Consider the following 22,798-nt stretch of genomic DNA (forward strand, 5'->3'; position numbering starts at 1 on the left):
GTAATATTTTAACGAGATCGGAGATTTATGATGAAAAACGTATAAATACATGTAATATTTTAACGAGATCGGAGAGAGATTTTTTTTTTTATGGGGACGGGGACATAATTAGCTTTCCCGTCCACAATAAACCCACGCCAGTAGGCCCAAACACTTCTCACTTCTCCTCCCCAATCCCCATGGCCTTCCCCCCATCACGAGTTCCACAAGCGGGATGCCGGATGAGGACAGCGACGGCGGTTTGGCGCCAGGCGTGATGCGAGACAGCGACCTGTGCCGGGAGCCCTCGAGCCTTCACGTGCAGCCTTCAGCGCCAGCAGTCGACGAGGGCGCTCGCTGTCGTAGCAGGTACTGGCTGGGGCCGGGATTGGGTTTGGGCCGCTGTCCTCGCCGCAGGACGGGCTCGTGGCGGGGACGGCCACACCGGTCGCTGCTACAGAGATGCCCTGCAGAGAGTAGAGCCCTCCTCCCCCCTTTTAAGAGCCACATGCTGCGGGTAGAGGCCTCGAGCTCGCTGGGAGCCTGGGAGGGAGGAGCACGAAGAGATGGGGAGTGAAGAGGAGGCGCAGTCGCTGGCGCTCACGCCGACGTGGGTCGTCGCTTCCGTGTGCTTCATCATCGTCGCCATCTCACTCGCCGCCGAGCGCCTGCTCCACCGCCTCGGCAAGGTATATATGCACGGCCCCGTTGTCCATTATTGCTTCGCTTCCTCTTCGTTTGTGTCGCTACTGTTTCTGTCCCCTCTCTGTTAATCTGTTTAGTAAACAGATTCTGCCTTCCTCTTTTGGGCATGCCCATTTTCGATACTGAACTATACTACTGCAGTTATTTGCTATAAAAAGTATCACATGGTCTATTAGATATTCATGTAACCAGTCTGAATACTTTTGAGTGCAAACGACGTTTACATTTTGTAACGTAGTAGTGTTACCTGTCAAGGAAGTGTAGTTATTTGGTTCAGTTAACAAATTACTGGTGGATGTATTGGTGTACTGATGGATGCACTTAATTGGGTCACACCACACGCTTGGAGGCTTGTAAAACTACTGTAGAAGATTAGTGACCTAAGATAAGAGAGACAACTGGACAAGGACCTTTCGGGCAAATTACTCTTTAGGAAATAGCTATCGAGCCATAAATTTCCATTTAACAGTAATATCCGTATGTTTTGCATTTAATCATCTTTTACTTTGTGCAGCTTCTCAAATTCAATGGACAAGAAGCACTATTTTCAGCCCTGCAGAGAGTCAAAGAAGGTAGCATTATCCTAGTTCTTAGTTCGATTGCTGCACGTAGTGATTTCTCACCACTTATCTTCCCCATCATGGCTAGCACAGCCTGAAGATACAGATCTTACCGTGACCTGTATATATTTTTTCCCTGATGGAAATTGCAACACCTGAGCTAAATGTAATCAAGATGAAAAGTAGCTTCAGATGCCAACCGACAATAATTTCCATGATGCAGGCGGCAGAATATTTCAAACCAGCTTATTCTGGCTGCAGAGTACTATTTGTTCACTGCCTAATCTTATTTACTGGTTATTTGTGCAGAGTTGATGATTCTGGGTTTCATTTCCTTCCTACTAAGCGTCTTTCAAAATTTCATCAATCACATTTGCATCCCGGAGGCTGCTGCACGCATCATGCTTCCATGCACTGCTGAGTCGTCCAAAGCCGCAGAAGAGGCTGCCAAACTTTGCAAGAGAAAGGTAGACCGTGAACTATGAAGATGGTACTTTAGTTAAGTTTAATGTTGTTCATTATTTCCTAAAGATTTGGTTGTACTGGATATTCGGAAGAGCCTGGATTTCTCAAGGCAATTCCATGACCTGGCGGTGCTTGCGGTCCGGCGATCACACGTTTGGACGGTGTGACAGGGTAGGAGAGACAGCAAGGCGTTAGGGACTCGAGGACTATATTGATTATTGCTTGAATTGACTTCACGTAGCTGCCTCAGTATAAAGAGGTCTGCCTTACAGATTCCTAATAGAACACAAGTATTACTTCCCTAAACTGATTATGTTTCCTAATCAACTAGGACTTTTGACCAGTTAGGAATCACCCTGTTCTGGTCTACTCTGGACTCCGGCAGGTACCAATCCTGCTTGAGGTCAAACTCTTAACTTGGCCTCGTCTGGTCCAGAGCTGCGCCTGTAGGATATACCCCACGTGCTGAACGATATTTCATTGTTTACTGTTGTTCTTTCATAGTAACCATTGCTGTATTCTGAGTAGCAAAACCTTATCATTCTAGTCATTGGTCATTGATAGACATTGCCAGTACCAAGCATCACGGAGAATATTTGCTATATTGGTCATTCTGAAACATCATTCTTGCATTTATGTAGGGTGAAGTTCCCATGCTATCTGAAGAGGCTTTGCATCAGCTGCACATCTTTATCTTTGTACTTGGTGTGGTCCATGTTGTGTTCTGTGTTACAACACTGTTACTTGGTGGAGCCAAGGTATAGCTACTTTTACCACAGATGAATATGTTTTTCACATGACATAGTAGTGAAAGTAACACATTTAGGGTAAGCTCTTGTAGATGAGAAAATGGAATAAATGGGAGAAAGACATTCACCAAGGAAAACTCAAGGAGCGCAGTACAAATAGGGGTTGGATGAAACCCCCTGCTGTAAGATGGATCGTAAGTAAGCTAGCCCTCTTATTATGCTTCACAATTGTTGTAGAGTCGGCGGTAGACCCTGACTTCCTAATACATATGAAGTTGACATGCATGAGAATAAAATGGATTTCAGTTTGTTCTGTTCTACCATACCTGTTCTGAAGTGAACCAAATGACTCATTTGGGTTCACTCAAACCAATCTGCTTTTTGGAGTGGTATTGATTTCTTTTTGGAAGAGAAAAGTGCTATGGAGTATTAAATATTAAGTATCAAACCCCATGCCTTCACATGAATTAAATAAGGGAAGCATTGTGAGTAAGTTGCCGAATATTCGTTATGTGTGGTCAAATTAGCGAAAAATGAGAAGAACACTTGAATATGATCCATTGTCAAAAGGTTAGTATGGTCTGCAAATTTATTATGACATCAAGATATCAATGTCATGAGCACAAAGTGCAGTGCTGCACTTTTTGTATTTCAGGTGCCCCTTTGCAACAAGGCAATATTATGACTAAACATTCATGTAGCTTCAATGCAATGACTGATCACAGTAAAACGATGCTTTGTTAAGCAACTTAGCTTCTTCTGACTGTCAGAGTTGTTGCAGTATTTCTGTGATATCTGGAGCATTCTTGATGTTCTATTTTCTTCTCAAATTCAAATTATGAAATCGTTATTATCATCTAGATACTAATGCCAAAGGTTTTATTCTTATATGATTTCAGATTGCATTCTTCAAGCAGTTTTATGATTCTGTGGGTAAACCAGATTATCAAGTACTTAGGGCAACTTTTGTTCAGGTAAGATGTACTGTTCAGTAACTTCTGCTCATAACTGTCCATGTTTCCTTAGTGAAGCTAAAATAGGACACTTTGCATTTCCAGCGACACTACCCAAACCGTCCGGACTTTGATTTCCACAAATACATGGTTCGTGCTCTCGAGCATGACTTCAAAGAAGTTGTTGGAATCAGGTTGGTGTTTGGATAAAGTTCCGGCTTTGATTGCTCTATAATACATACTGTTCGTTTGATTTATCTAATGGAGTAATGGTACTCAATTACATGCAGCTGGTACCTATGGGTTTTTGTTATCTTCTTCCTGCTGCTGAATATAAATGGTAACTCCCAATCCTATGTTTGTTTGGACCACTGAATTCAATCACACTGATTTTCCCGTATGTTAAGATATGCTGATCCTAGAAGAACAACACAATTTAGATTGTAACCATGAGTTTTTTTAATTTACTGTCAATGCAGGGTGGCACACATATTTCTGGTTGTCTTTCTTGCCCTTAATTGTAAGTATCAGTAACCTGGACAATTCCTATGTCACTCCAGTAACCAAACACACTCTTCAGTTTCCATAATGGAAGAAATTCTTATCTGCTTGGGGAAATAAACTTGCAGTTGCTGCTTATTGTCGGCACAAAGCTGGAGTACATAAGCACTCGGTTGGCACAAGAAGCCGCAGAGTGTCAAGATGGAGCATCAGGAAACCCCTGGACGAAGCCATGCAAGGAGTACTTCTGGTTTAGCCACCCTAGAACTGTACTCCATCTGATCCATTTCATCTTGTTTCAGAATTCCTTCGAGATGGCATTCTTCTTCTGGGTCTTGGTATGTTTTATGTTTATGTTAAGAGAAAGTAGATCACAAACTATAAAAATGAGTAAATCAGAAGCACAGAACCATGGGGCTAACTAGCTAACTGGTAAACTTCACAGGCGACATATGGGTTCGATTCATGCATCATGGAGAACAAATCCTATGCCCTCCCCAGACTTGCCATTGGGTTAGTATAGAGTCTCCAATTTCTTTACCTTGATCCCTTTTTAATTAGATACGACAGCAGATAACTGATTGTTCTATTTCTGTGTTGGACTTGCAGCATCATCGTCCAGGTGCTCTGCAGCTACAGCACGCTGCCACTGTACGCCATTGTCACCCACGTAAGATCTCACCACATCGACCTTCAAACTAGAATCTGAGACGATTCATGGTAATTTGACTTTGTTTTGGATTGGATGGATATCACACAGATGGGCGGGGACATCAAGCTGCAGGCGTTTGGGGAGCACGTGCACGTGTCGGTGCACAGCTGGGCGACGGACGTGAAGAAGAAGGCGACGTCGCTGCCGGCGCACCCACACCCGCACTCGCACCTCAGGATCCCGTTCCTCTCCAAGAAGAGACACAGCTCTCGCGGCGCCCACGCCGAGGAGGCCGCGGCCCAGGCCAGGGACGCGGAGCAGCACTACGCTGGGAGCTCCGGCACGCCCACCGCGCCACCGGAGGCTCCGCCGGGTGACGACCTGGAGGAGATCGTCGTGACGAGGACCGAGGACGGCCGCCATCATCCTAACGGTGGTTTCTCGTAGCTAGCTACCACACACACGTACGCGTTTGCGTTTCCTCGCCGGCGTCCTGCGGGCCGAGATCAGTCCCAAGTGACCTGTTGCCGGCTTTGGCGCTCTGGTGCACGCATGTATGCCTGAATGCACCTGAGAACAGGCTAGATAAGCTATAGGAGACGCTACTAGCTAGGACATGTTGCTATACTAGACACTCCGTGAGATCAATGCTTTGAAACTTTTTGATCATCAATAAATATCACCTGATTGTCTAGCTTGGAAATTATGAAAGCAGTATGCAGCGACCTACATTTGTTGTATGCAGATTCGATCCCTGTGACTTCAGGATTCAGGTTGATGTTGCATTGAAAATAATTAGGACATTTAATTTAGTTTCAAAGACATATAGGATCTCTTCCAGCAATTAGGGCATTAGATTCATCCTGATGGGGAAAAGCAAATCCCATGATGTCAGCTAGAACCAAATTAAGACGAGCTCTCTCTTAACTAACATCAGCTCGCGACTAGCTTGACCAGCGCGTATGCATGCACGCGAAGGATAGGAGCTCGATCGACCTCTTCATTCTGGTTTGCAAATTAACCAGCTGACATGGATCGATCATGTAATGCAAAACTTGTGTGATTGTTCTATTTTCAGTAAGAATGGCACGCGAAAGATAAGAGCTCGATCGACCTCTTCTTCTATTTTCAGTAAGAATGTCACGGGCCGGACCTCAACAACTTGTTTACTTGTTCCTGCAAAACTAAATTTGTAAAAAATCATCCTGGAGATCTATTATGTGAAAAGATTAGTTGTTAGGTCAAACGTATATGAAAGTGTGGTCTAAATTTTCCATGGCCAGTACCGAATAACGGGGGTAGAATATTAATTTTTCCGATTAACAAAAAATGTGATGTTTGCTGATGCATGAAGCTCAACATAGATACTCATAGATGCATGGGGCCGACAGGAATGCCTTCAGTAATGCATTAAAGACTGGCGCGCTAGCATGCATGCATCAGACTGGCGAATTGGACAGAATCACCAAACTAAAGGACATTCAGGTTGTAGTCAGTTATGGTTAGGTTAAAAAGCTAGCCTTCTGGTTTGCTAGAAAGATTTAAGTGATCCCGACGAAAGGAAGACTGCAATCACCTCTGATTCTTTCCCCTTGTTTCTTCTCGAGAGCATGCCCTACATATTTTTCGGTTCAATATAAAATTTTACTCACGATCGATTGAGATACATATATAAGATATAATACACAAAGGACAGGATGAAACTATAACTAGTCAAACAAAAGAACTTTTGGAATAGAAAGGGACAGTGAGCAATGCCTTTTGGCCCTTCCTTCTCATCCAACCAATTGAATGAAGTTTTTATCTCCATATGAGCCCTACACAATGAAGTCGCCGTAATGGAGTCGTCCTAGCTAGTTCTAGCTGCATGAGTGCATGCATATGGCATGGCAAGGCATGGATCTCTTGGAGGAACCAATTAAGAAGGCATGCATGGCGTGACATGGCTCTCTTTTTAGGAATCAAATAAGAAGGGGCATGCATGCTAAGATCCCAATGCGAGAGACACATGGGTCCATATATCCAAAAGGAAAATGATCCATGTTGAGAGAGAGGGGGCAGCTCAACAGGAGAGGTTTAAGGATCTCAGGTTTTGCCACCAAAAAGGGGGTGCTTGGTGTTGAGAAATCCCATGATTTTGTTTTCGAGGGGACAGGGGTCCATGAACTAGGGTTGTCACTGATCGATGCATGGGGATCATGCATGCCATTGTCTATATATGTTCTGCCAAGGACAGCTTACCAGCATATATACCGGCCTGGGGGCACGAATTATGAACTAGGAACCACGGCCCTTCTTAGAAAAGAGTAGGACACGAGACCCCCTTTTTTTTCTTTCTTCTTTTCTTGCGGGTAGAGACCGTTTTCTTTTGGGTCTACCTACACCGGTCGACGAGATTAGGCGACCTAAGAAGGTGTTTGGACTGGGGGTATCAAGGAGCTTAAGTATTTAGTTCAAGATATAAACAAGTGCTAATTTGCTGGCTATATGGAAATAAAAATTGTAACGCAACCTTAGCCTTAGAAAAATGGAAAAATGTACACGAAAATTCGGTGCTACCCTAGGCTTTGCAATGTGTAACTACGTGGTCAGCTATCTAACAAAAGGCATCACCACTGGCTAAAAAAAATGGTTAAGTTTGTTTGCGAGCTTTTTTCTGTATTATAGTTAGTTAGATTGTTAATTTTTGTTAAAGATCTTTTTAGGGGGAAAAAGGATGAGGGGTATGGATGACCAGTTGACCACCAACTTCTGGTTAAGAATATATAAATAGTACTCCCTTCGTTCCTAAATTTTTGTCATGATTTTAGTACAAATTTGAACTAAAACCACGACAAAATTTTGGGAACGGAGGAATAGTATAATATAACAATGGATTTTACACGTACATATCAACATATCTTTTCCACTCTCCTATGGATGTAAGCTTGTCGGAATTCTGGGTCGATACAAGATAGCAAGACCGTTTTGTTTTAATAAATTTCACAAAAAAACGCATATAACGATGAACCATCACTAGTCTAGACAACTGAGTTTATTTTCATTCCGTGAGACTACAGCTTCCAGAAAAGCACAACATCTGCAAGAGCGCGCACACATCTGAGAAAAGGTAGGGAGGTAAGTAGTTTCATGCATAATACTGTAGTTAAATAATTAACCGAGTACTAGTAATGCACTGGCCTTTCGTAGCTCACAAGAGTGATCATTACCACTAATAAGTACAACTAGAAAAGGAAGGCTACCCAATTGGGGATTAGTTTATGGCCAGTGGCGGCCAAAGCATGATTAGTTATAATACAAACAATCGCATCAAACACCAAGGGGAGCAAGTGAAATCCGTGGATAAATTTTAAAAAACGAAACCAATGTCTTAATCCACAAGATCCTCCTCATTACTTGAGGTTGAACAGAAGAATTCTGCGTACCTAGACCTAATTTTGCAAGAACAAGGCCATGGGTGTACATCGCTTTAATCAATTACAATTAGCACTGCAGCTAGCTAGCTAGCATAAGAGCAGTGAGAAATGAAGATATGTGCACTAAAATTAAGCAAACGGTTTTGTATAACCACTCCACCAGTATTAGAGGGAAAGTTGAAGATAAGAGCAAATTAAGAGAGATCTAGGTGTAAAGCAAAGATGAAATAATTAGCAGCGGTAGCTAGCTAGTGGCGCGTGGTAGAAGGTTTACCAAAAGTTGAATGCCAAAGATCCTCCCCAAGATCTCCCAATGGCGCCTAGCACGCAACGTACGTGTATCCCAAGGGCGGCCACATCTTCTTCATCTCTACCTTCGTCTTGCTCCGTTGAGAATGAGAATGGCAAGCAGTGGCAGGAGCTATCCGGCCATGTCCTTGCATAGTTGCATGCATGCACCCCTGATTCGTAAGCAGAAACCTCAGAAAACCATCCCCAGCAACGTACGGCAATGTCGAGCGAGCGAGCATCGATCGAGCTTGTTGCTCCATGAGGTTCCATTGCTTAATTAATGTTCCGGCATGCAATGCGATCATTGGAGTAGCTAGCTTGGGAGCAAAAAGGCAGTGATGGAGCAGTCCCGCTGTAGGTCGAACAGTTAGCGTGCATGGATCAATCACGCTTGCTACTGCCAGGACGAGACCGACATGAGCGGCCGCCGCTGCCACCCGAGGAAGCACGCGCCATGGGCCTCCTCCGCGGCGTAGCCTTCCGACGGGTAGTGCAGCCGCAGCAGCAGCCTCGCCTGCGCCGCCGCGAACGCGCTGGCCGGCCGCGGCGAGAGCCCCGCGCCCCGCGCCGCCGCCGCCCACGCCTCGAACCCGCGTGTCCTGCTGCCGCTCCCGCCGGCGACTACGGCGTCGATCTCCCGGCCGAGGATCTCCTCCTCCACCGCCATCCGCTCCGCGCTCCCCGGCGGCACCGTGGCCTCCAGCGCGTCGAACACCGCCGCGTAGTAGAGATCCATGGCCGCCGCCACCCGCCTCGGCAGCTCGTCCGCGGGTTCGCTTGATCCTTCCCTCTCGGCGATGGTGAGCACGGCCGGGTTCATCGAGTTAACCCACCGAAGGAACGTGGCGAGCTCCCCGTCGTTGGAGAGCCGGTGGAGGAAGAAGACGCAGTTGACGGCCAGCGTCTCCTCGTCCGGGTGCAGCTCCAGCTCCAGGCCGGCACTGGCCGCGCCGGGGCAGGGGAGGAGGAGCGGGTGGAAGCGGAAGGGGAGGTCGATGGAGGCGGCGAAGGCGCGGAGGCGGTTCCCCGTGCGGAGGAGCGCGTCGCGGTCGGGCCCGGCGCCGGTGACCCGGACCTCGACGGGCGGGTCGTCGGCGGCCCGGTCGCGGAGCGCCTGCAGGAGCGGCGGCCACTGCACGCCGTGCGCCGCGTCGAGGTCGACGATGTGGAGCACGCGCGAGTGATGCTGCGGGCGGTCGGCGTGGGAGGAGAAGAAGGCCTCGAGGATGGCCTGGTTGGCCGTGAGGTGCGCAAACCGCAGGAAGGGCGCGATCTTGTTGTACGCCAGGTAGGCCGCCGCCGCTGCGGCGGATGACACCGACGACGAGGACGAGGAGGACGTGGACGCGACAGGCGCCGGAGAGGGAGAGTCGCCGCCATTGTCGGGGGCGCGGAGGGCGAGGGCGCGCGCGAAGTGGTGCGCGAGGCGGTCGGAGGCTTCGCCGCGGGGGTCGGCGGCGGAGAGCGCCTGGTCCGCGAGGCGGCGCGCGGCGGCGAGGTCCCCGCGGTGCAGCAGGCCGGCGCAGGCGAGGACGAGCTCCCTCGGCGTGGGGTCGGGGCCGTGGTGCGGCGGCGAGGCGGAGGCGGTGGCGTCGTCGTCGTCGGGCTCGGGCGGGCCGAGCATGGCGGCGTCAGCGGTTTGGAGTGGGCGCAGCAGCGCATGGCTCGAGGGGCGGCTTAATACTAGTACTAGCGCGGAGGCGGAGGAGGAAGAGGCCGCGGCAGCATCTAATCCTGGGCTGCTGCTTGCTGCCGCGGCAGGGGCTTCCGTGACAGCTCGACATGATCGATCATCTGCCACCGCCACGAGCCCACGAGCTAGCTAGCACGCTGGCTGCTGCACAGGTGTTTGTTGGATTGGATCCCTTCCCGGCAGACTCCAGAGAGAGGAGAGAAAAGAAGGTGGTGCAAATGCTACTTTGCAATTTGTTGTCTTTTATCCCGTGGACTTTGGTGGTGGGATGGTCAAGATGTTCTCTCTTTTCGGGTTTATTATCTTACGTGCGGACGTGCGGTACAGATGTATACTCTTGGGCTGAGGGGATCTCTGATTTCTATAATCTCTAGTACATTTTCGCCGCAAATAGTAGGTGCAAGAAAAGAGAATCGGTAAAGCAAGATCACCGGAAATTCTATCATCAGTCCACCATATCTCGTCCTTTTTCTCATTTTTTGACACAGGCAACCCTTCCCAACCCACCGAGCTACTCCCCGGGTCAGAATCGATCTCCCGACTTGCACACCGGCGATGAATATGCCGTTGTGGTTTTGTTATGCAAAAATAATAAAGAAAAAGAGTGGTAGGGTCCAAATGGAGTTTTAGTTAATCGTTACAAAAAAAACTAAAAATTAACTACCCCTCAGACACATATTACTTGTCTCAGATTTTAACAAGTACCGACTGAAGGGAGTACTATTACTTGTCTCAGATGCCAATACAAGAACTATTTGCTTTAGAAGGAGGTGAAATGTTTATTTTATAGTAGAAGAAGATGAGAAGGTGACGGACCGCCGCCACCAATCGGCTCTTTTATAAGAGTAAATGATAAATGATTAGGAGGATTCCCAAAACACATGTATAAGAAAAACGCAGGATTAGGCGCTCTCTGGATCATATGAATTTTGGAAGAAAAAATAGAGGATTTCTATACATGTGTCCTTTAGATCACATGACTGTCACCAAAGGAATGTTATAAGATATCTTCGCAAAAAATAAGGAATGTTATAAGATAGGATTTTTTTCCTTCAAATTTTGGAGAAATCCAAACATGAGGTCTAGTTTGATGAAAAAATTTCTTTCAAAGTTTTGATGCATCTTTCCTCCATATCTCTCCTCTCTCTTAGTCCAATTAAGTATAATTTATACTCAAAATTCCAGTATTTTCCATGTGTAGCATTCAAACAATTTATGTGTTTTTTATTCCTATAGTATTCAACAAGCCATGGTATTTCAATTCTAAGTTTTTCCTATTCCTATGTTTTTGCATTCCTGTTGAATCCTAGAGGATCGAAAAACTACATGAATTCGCATCAAAGAGCGTTTGACACACCATAGGAAAACAAAGAAATTCTAGCAAAATGTTTGAGTGGATAAAAAAAATTCTCCCCAAAATAGAGTGCAAAGAAATCCATAGAAAAAATTCATAAGGATTATATAGTTGTTTCAGAGATTTTCTTAGCTTTCTAGATGTTGTCTTCTCCCTTTCCCTTCTTATTTTCCGACACCGGCCATTTGTGTCTACTCTACCTTAATTAATGAATCACAACACTCTTGTTGTTTGTAAAAAAATTCCTCCAAAAGTCATGATGTTTACTCTCCATTAAAAAAACATAAGGAACAATTATAATATGAGAAGCCAAAAATACAAGAACAAATTGATTCTTAATTAAGCTCCCATCACAGGTCTCGATGTCCTCATTGCCAAATTGACTCGTTGGAGTGGTTAAAGCTCTAGTGTGTTGTATAGTTTGGTTAAAGCTCTCGTGTGTATAGTTGCCAGAATCTAATATGTTCTGATAAAAGAAAATCAAGCGATCGATGATTCTGATGAATATACTGCACCGCATAAATACCAAGATCGAAAGATAAGGTTCACTTACTCTAGTTTGTTTGATAGTCTACTGGCCCATCTCTCTACGTGCACACGCACACGCAAAGTTAAGCTAGTCTCTTTCCCTTTGCACGACGCAGACCAGACACACCCGTACCGTTCTTTGCATGGGGATCTCTCGTCTTCTCCTGGCCTCTGTCAACTTGCATTGAAGCTTCCCGTCAACTCCTCTGCAGCCTACCTACATACATATAGCTAGTTTCCCATGGAGAGATCAAGAGAGAGGCGCTGAGCACTCACATCAGGTTCGCAGAGGGCATCTTGGTACTAGCACACCACACATTCATAGCAAGCAAATGGAATATTGCACGCACCCCTACCCCTGCAACTGGAAGGCCGGGCCGGGTGTAGCAGTAAGGTTTGGATGGAATGTTTCAGGTAGCCCAGAATCCCAGATGCTTCTTGCCAAAGCCAGGAGTCCCTACCATCATCATTTCTCTCTACCTGTTATCTCTGCTCAGATGATTAGACACTGCACGCTCTCTAATCACACTTGACACAAAGCTGTGGCTAGCCTAGGTAAGTAGTATATGGTGTGACATGTAGACTACTGATGATGACATGCAGAGAGGTAGGCTATACTCTAGATGCAGATGTATAGGAGTAATTGTAGATAGCTCAAGGGGAGAAACAATATGATGAAGCAAAGGAAATGTCTTTGAAAATCTGCAAGGGATGCATGGGAATCATCAAGAAAAGAAAAGAGGGATGGAAGTCAAACAGAAACATTGATTCTGATATTTTACCTCCTGCTGGACACATCAAATGCTGTAATATCTGATGTGTGCTCCAGGGTTCACCCATTAATTCCCTCCCTGGGACATGGATCACAGCCTTTCTTCCATTGATGGGGGCCAAGGGGTGTGGTGCTCTTGAGTGGAGTTCAAGGAAGAGAAAGGAGGGGAGGAGCACACTCAAAGAAACATGGGTCCAACAGGGTGTGCATGCATGCTACCATGATGCCAATTGGCAAAGCGTAGATGCATGGATAAAACAAATCAAGGATTAATTAGAATGATAAAAGGCTTTGAGGCAGACAAGGGCATGCATAGAGCTCCACTCATAGCTCCTAGCTCGATCTCTATCTAGCCTGCGGGACTTTTTGGCACGGCAAGTTCTAATATTAATATTAATTTGTTTTGAAACATTCTCTTACCTCCAGGCCAATGGATGAACTCACGCGCATTGGTCAAACGATTCCATGTGGTTTTGTCAGATTTGACTTCTGATGTAATGCATCAGAAGGACAGATAGAGTATGTATCTCCTTACTAATGCTTGCAAGAAGCCTTTGGTTTGGTGTGTATATGCCATAACTTTCCATAGATAATTACTGGTAGTTGAGATGTTGATTCTTGAATGATGGCCGGTTTGGTTCAAAGTCTAAAACTGTCTAAAGACATCTCCAGTGTGCAGTGCAGAGCCAAAGAGGTCCTACTGTGGGGCTCACACATTATACTTGTTTGTTGTATTGTCCCCGTTAATAAAGATCAGGGCATCTTTTGAAAACCCAGAAAAAGGAAAAACAGGGAAATATGATAGGGTGCGTGTGTAAAATATATTGGTTGACACCGAAATTTTGTAGACTTGGATGTTTGATTCATAGAAATAGGAAAAATAACAATCCTAATAAACAGTCAATCAAAGTCAACCACATGGAAAAAGATATAACTATATATGTGCCACTAAAGAGTGAAGATCTTCTCGTCTTGTCCTTCGTAGCTTTTTTTTAAAATCTTTTCAATGTATTTTTTTTTCAATATCAAGAGCTCACTGGAGCTTGAAAGCCAAAGCAATTACCATGGCAAGCCATGCATATACATGACAGTGGAGGTATGGGAACTCATAGCCTCCAACCAAATGCAAGTATCCAGGTTGAAGGCACATGCAAAAATCTACCAGATTACTGAGCTCCCTTCAGTTCAATCCCATCAGATTACCCTCCCAAGTCCCAACAACTCGCCTCTCCATTGTGCTCTCCTGACGACAATGCAACAGATCATGCAGAAGTCAAACATGCACGTACCTTTAAAGGTCCAAGAATATGCCAATGAGGTCACGGAGACTGTGATATGATCCATGGTCTTTGTTATCTAAAGGAAAACGGGTGGCATCAAAGGAGAAACTGAGGGTGCACAAAGGACATGGAGAGATATGCTATGGTATGAGGTTTATTCTACTTCAGATTTCAGAGTTGAGCTCGTCTACAACTACAACCAGAAGGGCAGACCTCAAGTGCTCCAAAAGTGAGCTTTTGCTTTGTTCCTTTCATTGACTAACAACCTCAGCTCTTGGTAGCATGGAAATTCTCAAGTCTCAACTCTCAGTGTAGGGACCTGTGGACTGTGGTCCTGTAATAGCCTAATGGATTATCTATGTTTGCTAAGATAATTAAACCCGATTCATGTTTAGCACAAACTACAAGAACACAGGATGCTAAGCAAGAAACTTCCGTTGTATGCTAATGACAGCTAGCTAGCACCTGAAGTCTCATTCCCATGAAACACAAGTGACCCAGAAATGAAAAGAAAGAAAAAAACAGATCACAAAATGCTAAGCAAGAAACTTCTGTTGTATCCTGGAGCATGTTTGGGATCAGTAAATTAAGTGATATGATCAGTACAAGGAAAAGCTCATGGTCAGCTGCTCTGTAAAGTGGTGCCTCTTAATTCAATATATTATCTAGATTTGGGGTTGATCCTATTAGAACTTAATAACTACTACGTACATAGAAACTTTTCATGTGTGAGCTTAGAGTATAGATGGCAAGCATGTAGAAATTTTTGCTTGTAAGGATACTGCTCAATCATTGATATGATGTGAACAGTAACACATTTGCCCTTCCGTTTTATTTCAGCATGTCAGAACATTCTCACTTTTGTTACTCTTTAAACAGAATGGATCTGGACTTCAAATTTATACATCACAAAGTGTAGCCATACTATTTCTTTTTGATAGATCCCCTTCGTTTCAGTTGCCACCGCATCTGAACAGGTTGCATGATTATCACCCCCAGGCCTTGTTTGGCAACTAGTGTTTAGTGTTTGTAGAGAGTATCTCTCCAAATCCAAAAACACTAGAAACCCCAAATGAGCCGTTCGATAGGCATGGATTAGAAGGGATAATCTCTAGATTTTTCTCCAAAAACACATCATTTTTGTATCAATTAAAAACATTTTGCATACTGATGTTTTGGACTAGAGTGGGTCAGTGGGATTGAGAGCATTGGGTTAACACCCAATCTCCTCAGATACACAACCCACTTTAGTGCCAAATAAGACCTTAAGAATAAGTTGATTGCCTTTAACCAAAGTTCCATAAAACCCAGTATATTAAATACTCTTTATCACATAGGGGCAAATCAAGGAAGGTAACAAGTAGGATCATGCATAAAAAGGTACCCTCTCTCTTTAACAAAAAAAGTTTGCCATTTTCAACAACAATATTGAATTCAAAGCATAATATTGACCTCTGATTTCTATTATACTCCCTCTGATACATAAAAAATGTCACCCATTTTGTTGTACTAAGTGAGCAACACTTTTTATGGATCGGAAGGGTACTTTACTTATGAAACTCGACAAACTAATAAAATATTTTTCAGACATAATCCAAGATTACAAGCTTCCAACCGAGCATTTCAAAGATGCCGACTAATAAAGTTCTGAAATAACTATAGTGGCAAATCAGCCAGCACGTTCGGCCAGAAGCTGTCTAACGGGAGGTGAAGGGACAAGTCCACACAATTAACACCCCACAACGATTTAGTAGGTGTTAAGATGTACTACCTCCGTTCCGGTATAAGTGGCCCCAACGTATCTTTAGGTTGAAAATCTAACTAATGTAACATGATTATTATATCACAAAAATTATACCATTAGAAAATAGAACATTTAAAGTTTCTAACTGTATAATTTTTGTGATATAAACTCATGTTACATTAGTTATATTTTCAATCTAAGTATGCGTTGGCCCCAATATAAGGGAGTACAATTCTGTCATGTCAAATCTGTAACAACATATTACAGACAGTGGCCAGGTATAGATGACAATCGATTTGATTGTTTGTCTCTCTGTGTTGCAATCATTACCTTTTTCCATGTCTATCTATGCATATTGTCTTTCTCCTTCCACCTTCCTTTTCGCTCTTTCTTTAATTATGTGTAGATCAGTTTAGCCTTTACTAGGCCTAAAAAAAAAGTTTAGCCTTTACTATGACGGAATGAAAAATGAAGCTGTGAACAAACGCCACATATATAAATATATTAATTAGAAGGAAGATATATTAAGTTAAAAGGCAGCCAATAACCAAGCACAATCATGTAAAGAGATTTTATTACGGCACTGAATCAACAACTAAAAAGAAATTTATGTGTGTAATCTATATGGTAGTATTAAGAGCACTTTAAGATTTGAGTTTAGACTTAACGTTCTAAACAAGAAGATAAAATTGAAGGAAATTTATCTGGCAAACATATATACGCATCACCTGACCTTGACATCCAGTCTTTCGCCCTGAACTTCTGGCTTAATATAAGCATAGGAGATGCAACCGCCGGCTGAATTTATCTAAATGATTTTCTAAGGACACAATAGTCAACAAGATTTTGCATTTTTCACAGGACTTCAGCAAGTACCGAACGAAACAAAAGATCTGAATAGCTACACCATCAATAGATTGTTTTTCTCTGGACTTGACAGTTTGGCTAGTCGGTTTAAGATTTGAACAACTGGCTGCTCATGCATTTTCAAGTCTCCTCCAAATCAAAGCAAAGCGTGCCATTACAGTTTTCTCACAAGAAGAGCCCCCAATTTAGAGGGACATTATAACTATATTTCTCTTTGATCACAAGATCTGCCCTTTTAAACGAAGCAGCAGTAGCACTGCAAGCATTGTAAATACCAAACAGGCGCCTGCAGAGATCAACGCTGCAAATCTGGAAGAGATTCAAGATGCAGATAGAAGGAATGAAGAATACAAATAACAGTACACGACATAAACATTTCATCATTTCATGGCCAACAATACACGGTTTAATTCAGTGGGAAAAGGGGCAAATATAATTTATGCCTTGAACAAAATTCATTTGGGATTTGGACCAACAGTCCACCATGCTGAGTCGGCAGATATTGTACTTTAAGGCTTAGGTGGAGCTCTCAAGAACAATACGGTTGTGTTAAGATTAGATTGCAATCATGGCCACTAACAGGAGCACCTACAGTAGTCAACATAATATGCTGTATGGCGAAGGCCTGGCCATCCATAAACCTTAAGGCAAGACAAGTTGCGATTTAAATAAGAAGTGAACGAACTAGTAGATTGTTAAAGTATCTCCCTACCAGTAGGCTTCATCTATCTAAATGGATACAGAAAAGATTAATAATTTTCATAAATTACACTACTTCGAATGGTCCCAGGAGAACAGAAGACCTATGGCTACGAACACATTCAAGCTACAGAATCTATCCTTTCCTGAAGCCCCACAGGCAAAGGGCTGCATACACTGAACTCCCAGGGAAAGCACTAAGCTTTATACCTTCAACTTGTCCTTTTCAAACCACTAAGCACATAAATTATCACCCCTTACATGCTATTAGTGACCAAAGCAAAAACCCTCAGATGCTAAATAAGAAACCAGTTAGAACTTTGATAACTTCCACAGATTCCCTTATCCCCCCTCCCTCTTAACTTCTTTTAATCTTTTCAGTCATCGTCGTAAACGTACCAATCATTTTTGTACCTTTCAGATTTTTTGCCTGATCATGATGTGTAAACCTTAGGTATAATTTACAGAAAAAAAGGTTAAAAGTTTCGATGAAGATTATTTGGTGGACCAAGGCAAGGAAGATCATACTCAAGATGCTCTGTGATCAAGCTGATTGTGACATTAAAATTTGTGGGGTTCACTAGTGAGGGGAGGGTAAAATAATCAGAAAAGAACAGCACTAACTGCATCTGGAAGGCTGGAGTGCTCATAACCACCATATCATCAAGGATTTTATTACAAGGCATCTTGTGATTATGTGACTAACGAGAGTGCACGCTAGAAGTGGAATCAACTATACGGTGAATTCCGGTCTATTAGCACTTTAGCAGAAGTTGAACCCCAATGGAATGTTTTGTCTGGTACAAGACTAAATTATGACAAAAAATAAATATAGGGCATAAAAATGGTATAATCAAACTAATACTTTTGATAAGACATGTACATGTCAGGTTACTGATAGTCAATGGAACTCTGGACACTGACAATTGGTAGAATAAACCAGCATCTTGTGATAAAAATACTTTTCAAGATTATGGATGACAAGAAGAATGATGCGTCATTGCACCACAATCCTGTAAGCCCCATCCATTAGTGGCCTGTGCGCATGGAAGATTCCTCACATTTTCGAGCTTTCATACGTAGCAGAAGTGGGCACCTAAGTTGATCATTAGGTCTATAATATAGCATATATTTAAGCTAACACTTGCCATTAAGAAAATGGACACACTGAGGCATCACAAAAAGGGCCTATAAAGTAAAAGACAATAAGGGTTCAAAGTCTTGGCACAGTAGTTAATAAAGTAAAAAGACAACAAGGGCACAGATAAATTAAAGAAGGGCATAATATTAGTAGCAAAACTGCTTTCTAATCATGCCACGTCGTAATTACCAAAATTCATCGCTTTCCTTTGTATTACTTTGTCTTGACTCTTGGTATCATAAAGAGATAGCTACAAATCTAACTTTATTAGATCACACAAATAATATTTTGCCCTGTCCCCACTCCCCAGCAATCTACAGACCTTCTCTCTGGTCAATGATGCACAGCTATAAAATCCTTCATGATATTGTTTGGTTTCAGCACAATCCGAACGCAATTGCTCAATATGTTGTCCGGTTTCAGGGTTAAGGTGCTATCAGATTTTTTGAATAAAACAACTAACCCACTAACCAGTAGTTATTTGAGCATAAGACCAGATGTATCTGTCCAACTGATGGTACACAGCACAGCAACTTCATGTTATGGTCTTTCATGTGAAAAAAATGCTGTCTGTGTATAAATAAAATGTAGGAATGGTTAAACAACAGATGTTGTTTATTATTATTATTATTGCTCATATTTGTATATCGGAATAGAAGAAAATATGCTCAGAACAATCGTCTATATTCTCAATATACTGGAAATTGTGAAATAACAGCATCCAGTAATAGAAAAAGCACCTTGGCAATAAGAGAATGATCTCCTGCCTTTATATTGACAGCAAAACCAACAGTCCTATCATTTGACTTAGTTCCATTAATATGGATGGAAACAGACAACCACTGTTCAGATGTATCGCACATACCATGATAGTTTCAGTCCTTGTAGCTCACACAGTTATACATTACGCCTTTCTATATGGACATGAACATGTCGACAAATTCCAGTCAAGGTGATCAAGTATTTATTTATTTTTTGCCTTATGCACCATTGAGCCTTTCACCACGCAGATGTTCAAGAAACATAACAATCATATACTAATAGTCTAAAATTATCATTTTCAGGCTCATGTACAAATATACTGTTTTTGTCAAGTACAGATCCAGTTGAGCAAGTGATGCACGAAAAGTTGTAAATGCCATTGTTCTCTAAATTTACTGACCATGAAGCTGTAAAGAATTTAACGAATTAACATACCATGCACATCCATAAATCAATAGATACCATGATGCATAACCAAATTAATGACTGCCAATAACTTCTTAAAGCGGTTGTTGGACTATTTTGACTGCAACAGACAGGAACTAAGATCAATTTGTGCTTAACCAAAGCATTGAAGTGGTTATCTACTTATCTTCATCATTTGCTGCTCCCAATGTCTTCCTCAAGAAAGCATATGGCATGCAGAGTAGTCGTCAGTGCCAAAAAAATGAGTTAGAAATCATGTGCAAGCATCCCTACTCATTTAGAACTCTAGATATAGGAGAAATCAACAAACACTAGGTCCATTTAGGTCAAACACTGTCAGAACTCTTACATATAACTATGAGGTTAACAAGTTACCAAATATAAATATTTTGAACTCAATGAAAAAATGTTGATTATCCGCTTTGGACGAATAAAAGAGAGAATCAATCTAATATACTGGCACTGGATTTATTCTATTTTATCCCTGTTTGAAGTCTAGAATGCACAGATCTTACCATTAAGTTCAAAATTAACTCACACACTGATTAGAAAATTTTGATGGAGTGAAATGCAGCAAGTATTGGGTATCGAGGCAGAAAAGAATGAAGTGATCACTGAGTACTCGTTATGTTCTTTTTAAGTTGATCGTCCTGATTTACCTTCCAATTTCCCAACCTACTTTTCTGGAGAGCACAATTTTCCTACAGGGCAGTAACTCATTTAGCTCAAGTAAAATAGATTACCCCTTCCTCTAAAAAACAAGAGAGTATCCCAGGATATAAATATAAGAACTGAAGGATACACCTAAGAACTGCGTCAACAGACACGTCTCATTTGCTCTTATATATATTCCATTATTCGAGTGCCCCTAGGAATGTAGTGTTAGAACAAAGGTTCAGGAAAGAACGGCACACTCCTAAATTCTAACCATTAAGCTGCAGCCTAACAAGCTCAAGAAATCGAGGAACTAAACTTACAAAACAGAACATCATCTCAATTTTCCAACAGGAAAACATCCAAGTCTTAAGCTACCATTTCTTATTGCACAAACATTCAGATATCGCAAAAGCAGGGAGCAATTAGTAATACATTATTACTGTGACAATTCTGTGGACAAGAAGCAGATAGGCAACTCTAACTCGTCTCAAGCTTCGAACAGAGAGGTACTTCTCTGAACGTCCGTTCACCTCAGCGCGACGGAAGTCACACGTCCTGTCCACCGCGGCCGCCGCCTCCCGCTGCGCTGTCGAGGGTCTTGAAGCCCTCGGACACGGCCCGCGCGCGGTTCTGCGCCTGTCTCTCCACCGCCACGAAGTACAGACCTGCACGGCGATAACCATCAAATGAGATCACAGACACGGAGCACAACCAGGCGGAGACGAAGACTGGGTGTGGAATGGAGAGCTGGGGTCTAGGGTTTTGGTTGGGGTGCTTACTCACTGCGCTGCCGAGGGCGCAAATCCAGAGGACGCGCTGCGACCACCTATCGCCCACCACGCCTCGGCCGCCCATCCCCATGCCGCCGCCGCCGCCGCTTCCGGTGAATCTCTGATGTGCCGAGCGCTCTCGCCTTGTCTGACCGACATGCAGGTCCCAACTGTCAGGAACCGAAGTATTCGTGGGCCAGGGTTGCCCCGGCTGTGGAGCGGATTTTTTTAATTTATTTTTTTTGGCTAAAGGAGATTTTATTACTTCGTAAACATGACACTAACAATAATGGCAAACCTGCACATTTAGAGAGCTGATAACAGCTTTTACAGGGCAAGATGATGAATTATGTGCTAACCCTGCACAACTATAAAAGCAAGCTTGAACATTATGGAACTTGTAAGCATCCTAAGCTTGCCTGTGAGCTATCTTGTTGTTTTCTCTTCTAATTTTGATAACTCTTGCATCCAAGTTTTGAATATAGGAGAGAATCTGATGTAGATTTGGCCTTATAGACCAATGTCTTGGATGCTTGATTGGGTCTCTCTTTACCACAGCTTCAGCAAGAACATTGCTGTCAGTTAAGAAATTAGGTTGATGTACTCCCATGACTGTTCCAATCTGTGCTGCAAGCTCCAGAGCTTGAGCCTCCACTTCAAGTGCTGAACCTGCAAATGAGAAAGCCTCCACAAAAACAGAATACTTTTGTTCTCCAATCCGATGCATAAAGATGCCAATGCCTGCTTTACTCTTTGTACCTGCAAGAAAAGACACATTTGGAGACACATTTGAAGCTGGGGCTTCCAAGCAGCATCAGTAAAAATGTTAGGTCCTTCAGCCATGCGACGCTTGTGAAGCTGAAAGGAAATTGGAAACACATTTGTAGAAGTATTCTTCCAGGAATCATTCGTGAAGAAGGTAGGCCCTGAAGATATTCCGCTACTGTCAATGGGAGATGAATGGTGAAGTTGCTATGACTTGGTTCCGTGCAAGAAAAGACACATTTGTGGAGCGGATCTCCTGAAGTTCACGAATCACGATGCTCCAGAAATGGTTTCCGCACGATTGGGAAATAGTCAAACAACAATATAGTGTGCCAACTCTTCTTTGGCTTATTAAGATTTACTCCATGTATACAATGATGTGACATGAAATTGATATCCCTGTACTTGCATTCAAAAGCACTGGCTTCGTCTCGTATGAAGTGTTGTCTAAATGAACATGTAACTACACATCACAACGCGTCTACATGTATATATGTATGTATCTAGACAAAGTTGCGACTGTTACATATTAACAGATTAATTTTTGGTCAAAACATCGGTCAAAAGAATCCTAATATGTCGGCTAGTATGGTTGTCATGTTTTCTCTTTGGAGAAACTCGTCTTTGAGCGCAAAATAAAACGGATTTGCTAGTTCTTAGTCGCATGAGAACAACAATTTCTCAGTTGACGGTTTAAGCCGTTGGATCACATGCCGAGGTTCGCGCTGCAGTGAGTCCGGTGATTTCAATGTCTTCATGTTAGCAGGGTGGTCTTCTGCACATTTGCCCATTTGGTACGTCGCATGTTCGATTCTCCATGTTTTGCTTTTCTAAGACTAAGACAATAATACTTCACATATAATACATGTGCAATTTTTTAGATTAATTTTCACATAAATTTCTGTTAAAATAGAAACCCTTGCATGTGAAATATTAACTCTTGCAGGTGCAATTTTAATACTTGAATGTGCAACTTTACTGATTTAAACTAGAATGATATTTGGGCAGCTGAATGCCCTGGAGAAGTGCCGCATTTTCTGTGGAGATTTGCACACAATAGCTTGCCGCT

General features: G+C 43.1%; 3 protein-coding genes across 3 annotated transcripts; 1 reads left to right on the forward strand and 2 right to left on the reverse strand.

Moving 5' to 3' along the window:
- Positions 1 to 411: 411 nt before the first annotated feature.
- On the forward strand, positions 412 to 5,304 carry LOC100825311 (MLO-like protein 13). The gene is made up of 13 exons (XM_003571025.4): positions 412 to 668; positions 1,199 to 1,256; positions 1,554 to 1,711; positions 2,351 to 2,467; positions 2,551 to 2,652; positions 3,358 to 3,432; positions 3,517 to 3,605; positions 3,702 to 3,751; positions 3,891 to 3,931; positions 4,041 to 4,250; positions 4,358 to 4,425; positions 4,522 to 4,582; positions 4,673 to 5,304. The coding sequence occupies exons 1-13, from the start codon at positions 546 to 548 to the stop codon at positions 5,009 to 5,011; spliced, it is 1,491 nt and encodes a 496-aa protein (XP_003571073.1). The 5' UTR covers positions 412 to 545; the 3' UTR covers positions 5,012 to 5,304.
- Positions 5,305 to 7,888: 2,584 nt separating this feature from the next.
- Positions 7,889 to 10,842, reverse strand: LOC100825616 (protein MONOCULM 1). The gene has a single exon (XM_003571026.3). The coding sequence runs from the start codon at positions 9,893 to 9,895 to the stop codon at positions 8,666 to 8,668; it is 1,230 nt and encodes a 409-aa protein (XP_003571074.1). The 5' UTR covers positions 9,896 to 10,842; the 3' UTR covers positions 7,889 to 8,665.
- A 9,616-nt stretch (positions 10,843 to 20,458) lies between these two features.
- LOC100839214 lies at positions 20,459 to 21,135 on the reverse strand. The gene is made up of 2 exons (XM_003571246.4): positions 20,974 to 21,135; positions 20,459 to 20,859 (listed from the first exon to the last, which is right to left on the reverse strand). Exons 1-2 carry the CDS (start codon positions 21,053 to 21,055, stop codon positions 20,741 to 20,743), a joined length of 201 nt encoding a protein of 66 aa, XP_003571294.1. The 5' UTR covers positions 21,056 to 21,135; the 3' UTR covers positions 20,459 to 20,740.
- Positions 21,136 to 22,798: the final 1,663 nt, after the last annotated feature.

Source organism: Brachypodium distachyon, chromosome 3, assembly GCF_000005505.3.
Source record: "Brachypodium distachyon strain Bd21 chromosome 3, Brachypodium_distachyon_v3.0, whole genome shotgun sequence".
Lineage (NCBI taxonomy): Eukaryota > Viridiplantae > Streptophyta > Magnoliopsida > Poales > Poaceae > Brachypodium > Brachypodium distachyon.

Excerpts from the sequence above, each read along its gene's own strand:
- LOC100825311 (XM_003571025.4), top strand. The coding sequence starts at position 546 with ATGGGGAGTGAAGAGGAGGCGCAGTCGCTGGCGCTCACGCCGACGTGG. Across the intron at positions 4,426-4,521 it reads CTCCCCAGACTTGCCATTGG|CATCATCGTCCAGGTGCTCT; the intron begins GTTAGTATAGAG and ends TTGGACTTGCAG. Across the intron at positions 4,583-4,672 it reads TGTACGCCATTGTCACCCAC|ATGGGCGGGGACATCAAGCT; the intron begins GTAAGATCTCAC and ends GATATCACACAG.
- LOC100825616 (XM_003571026.3), bottom strand. The coding sequence starts at position 9,895 with ATGCTCGGCCCGCCCGAGCCCGACGACGACGACGCCACCGCCTCCGCC.
- LOC100839214 (XM_003571246.4), bottom strand. The coding sequence starts at position 21,055 with ATGGGGATGGGCGGCCGAGGCGTGGTGGGCGATAGGTGGTCGCAGCGC. Across the intron at positions 20,860-20,973 it reads CGCCCTCGGCAGCGCAGTGA|GTCTGTACTTCGTGGCGGTG; the intron begins GTAAGCACCCCA and ends ATCGCCGTGCAG.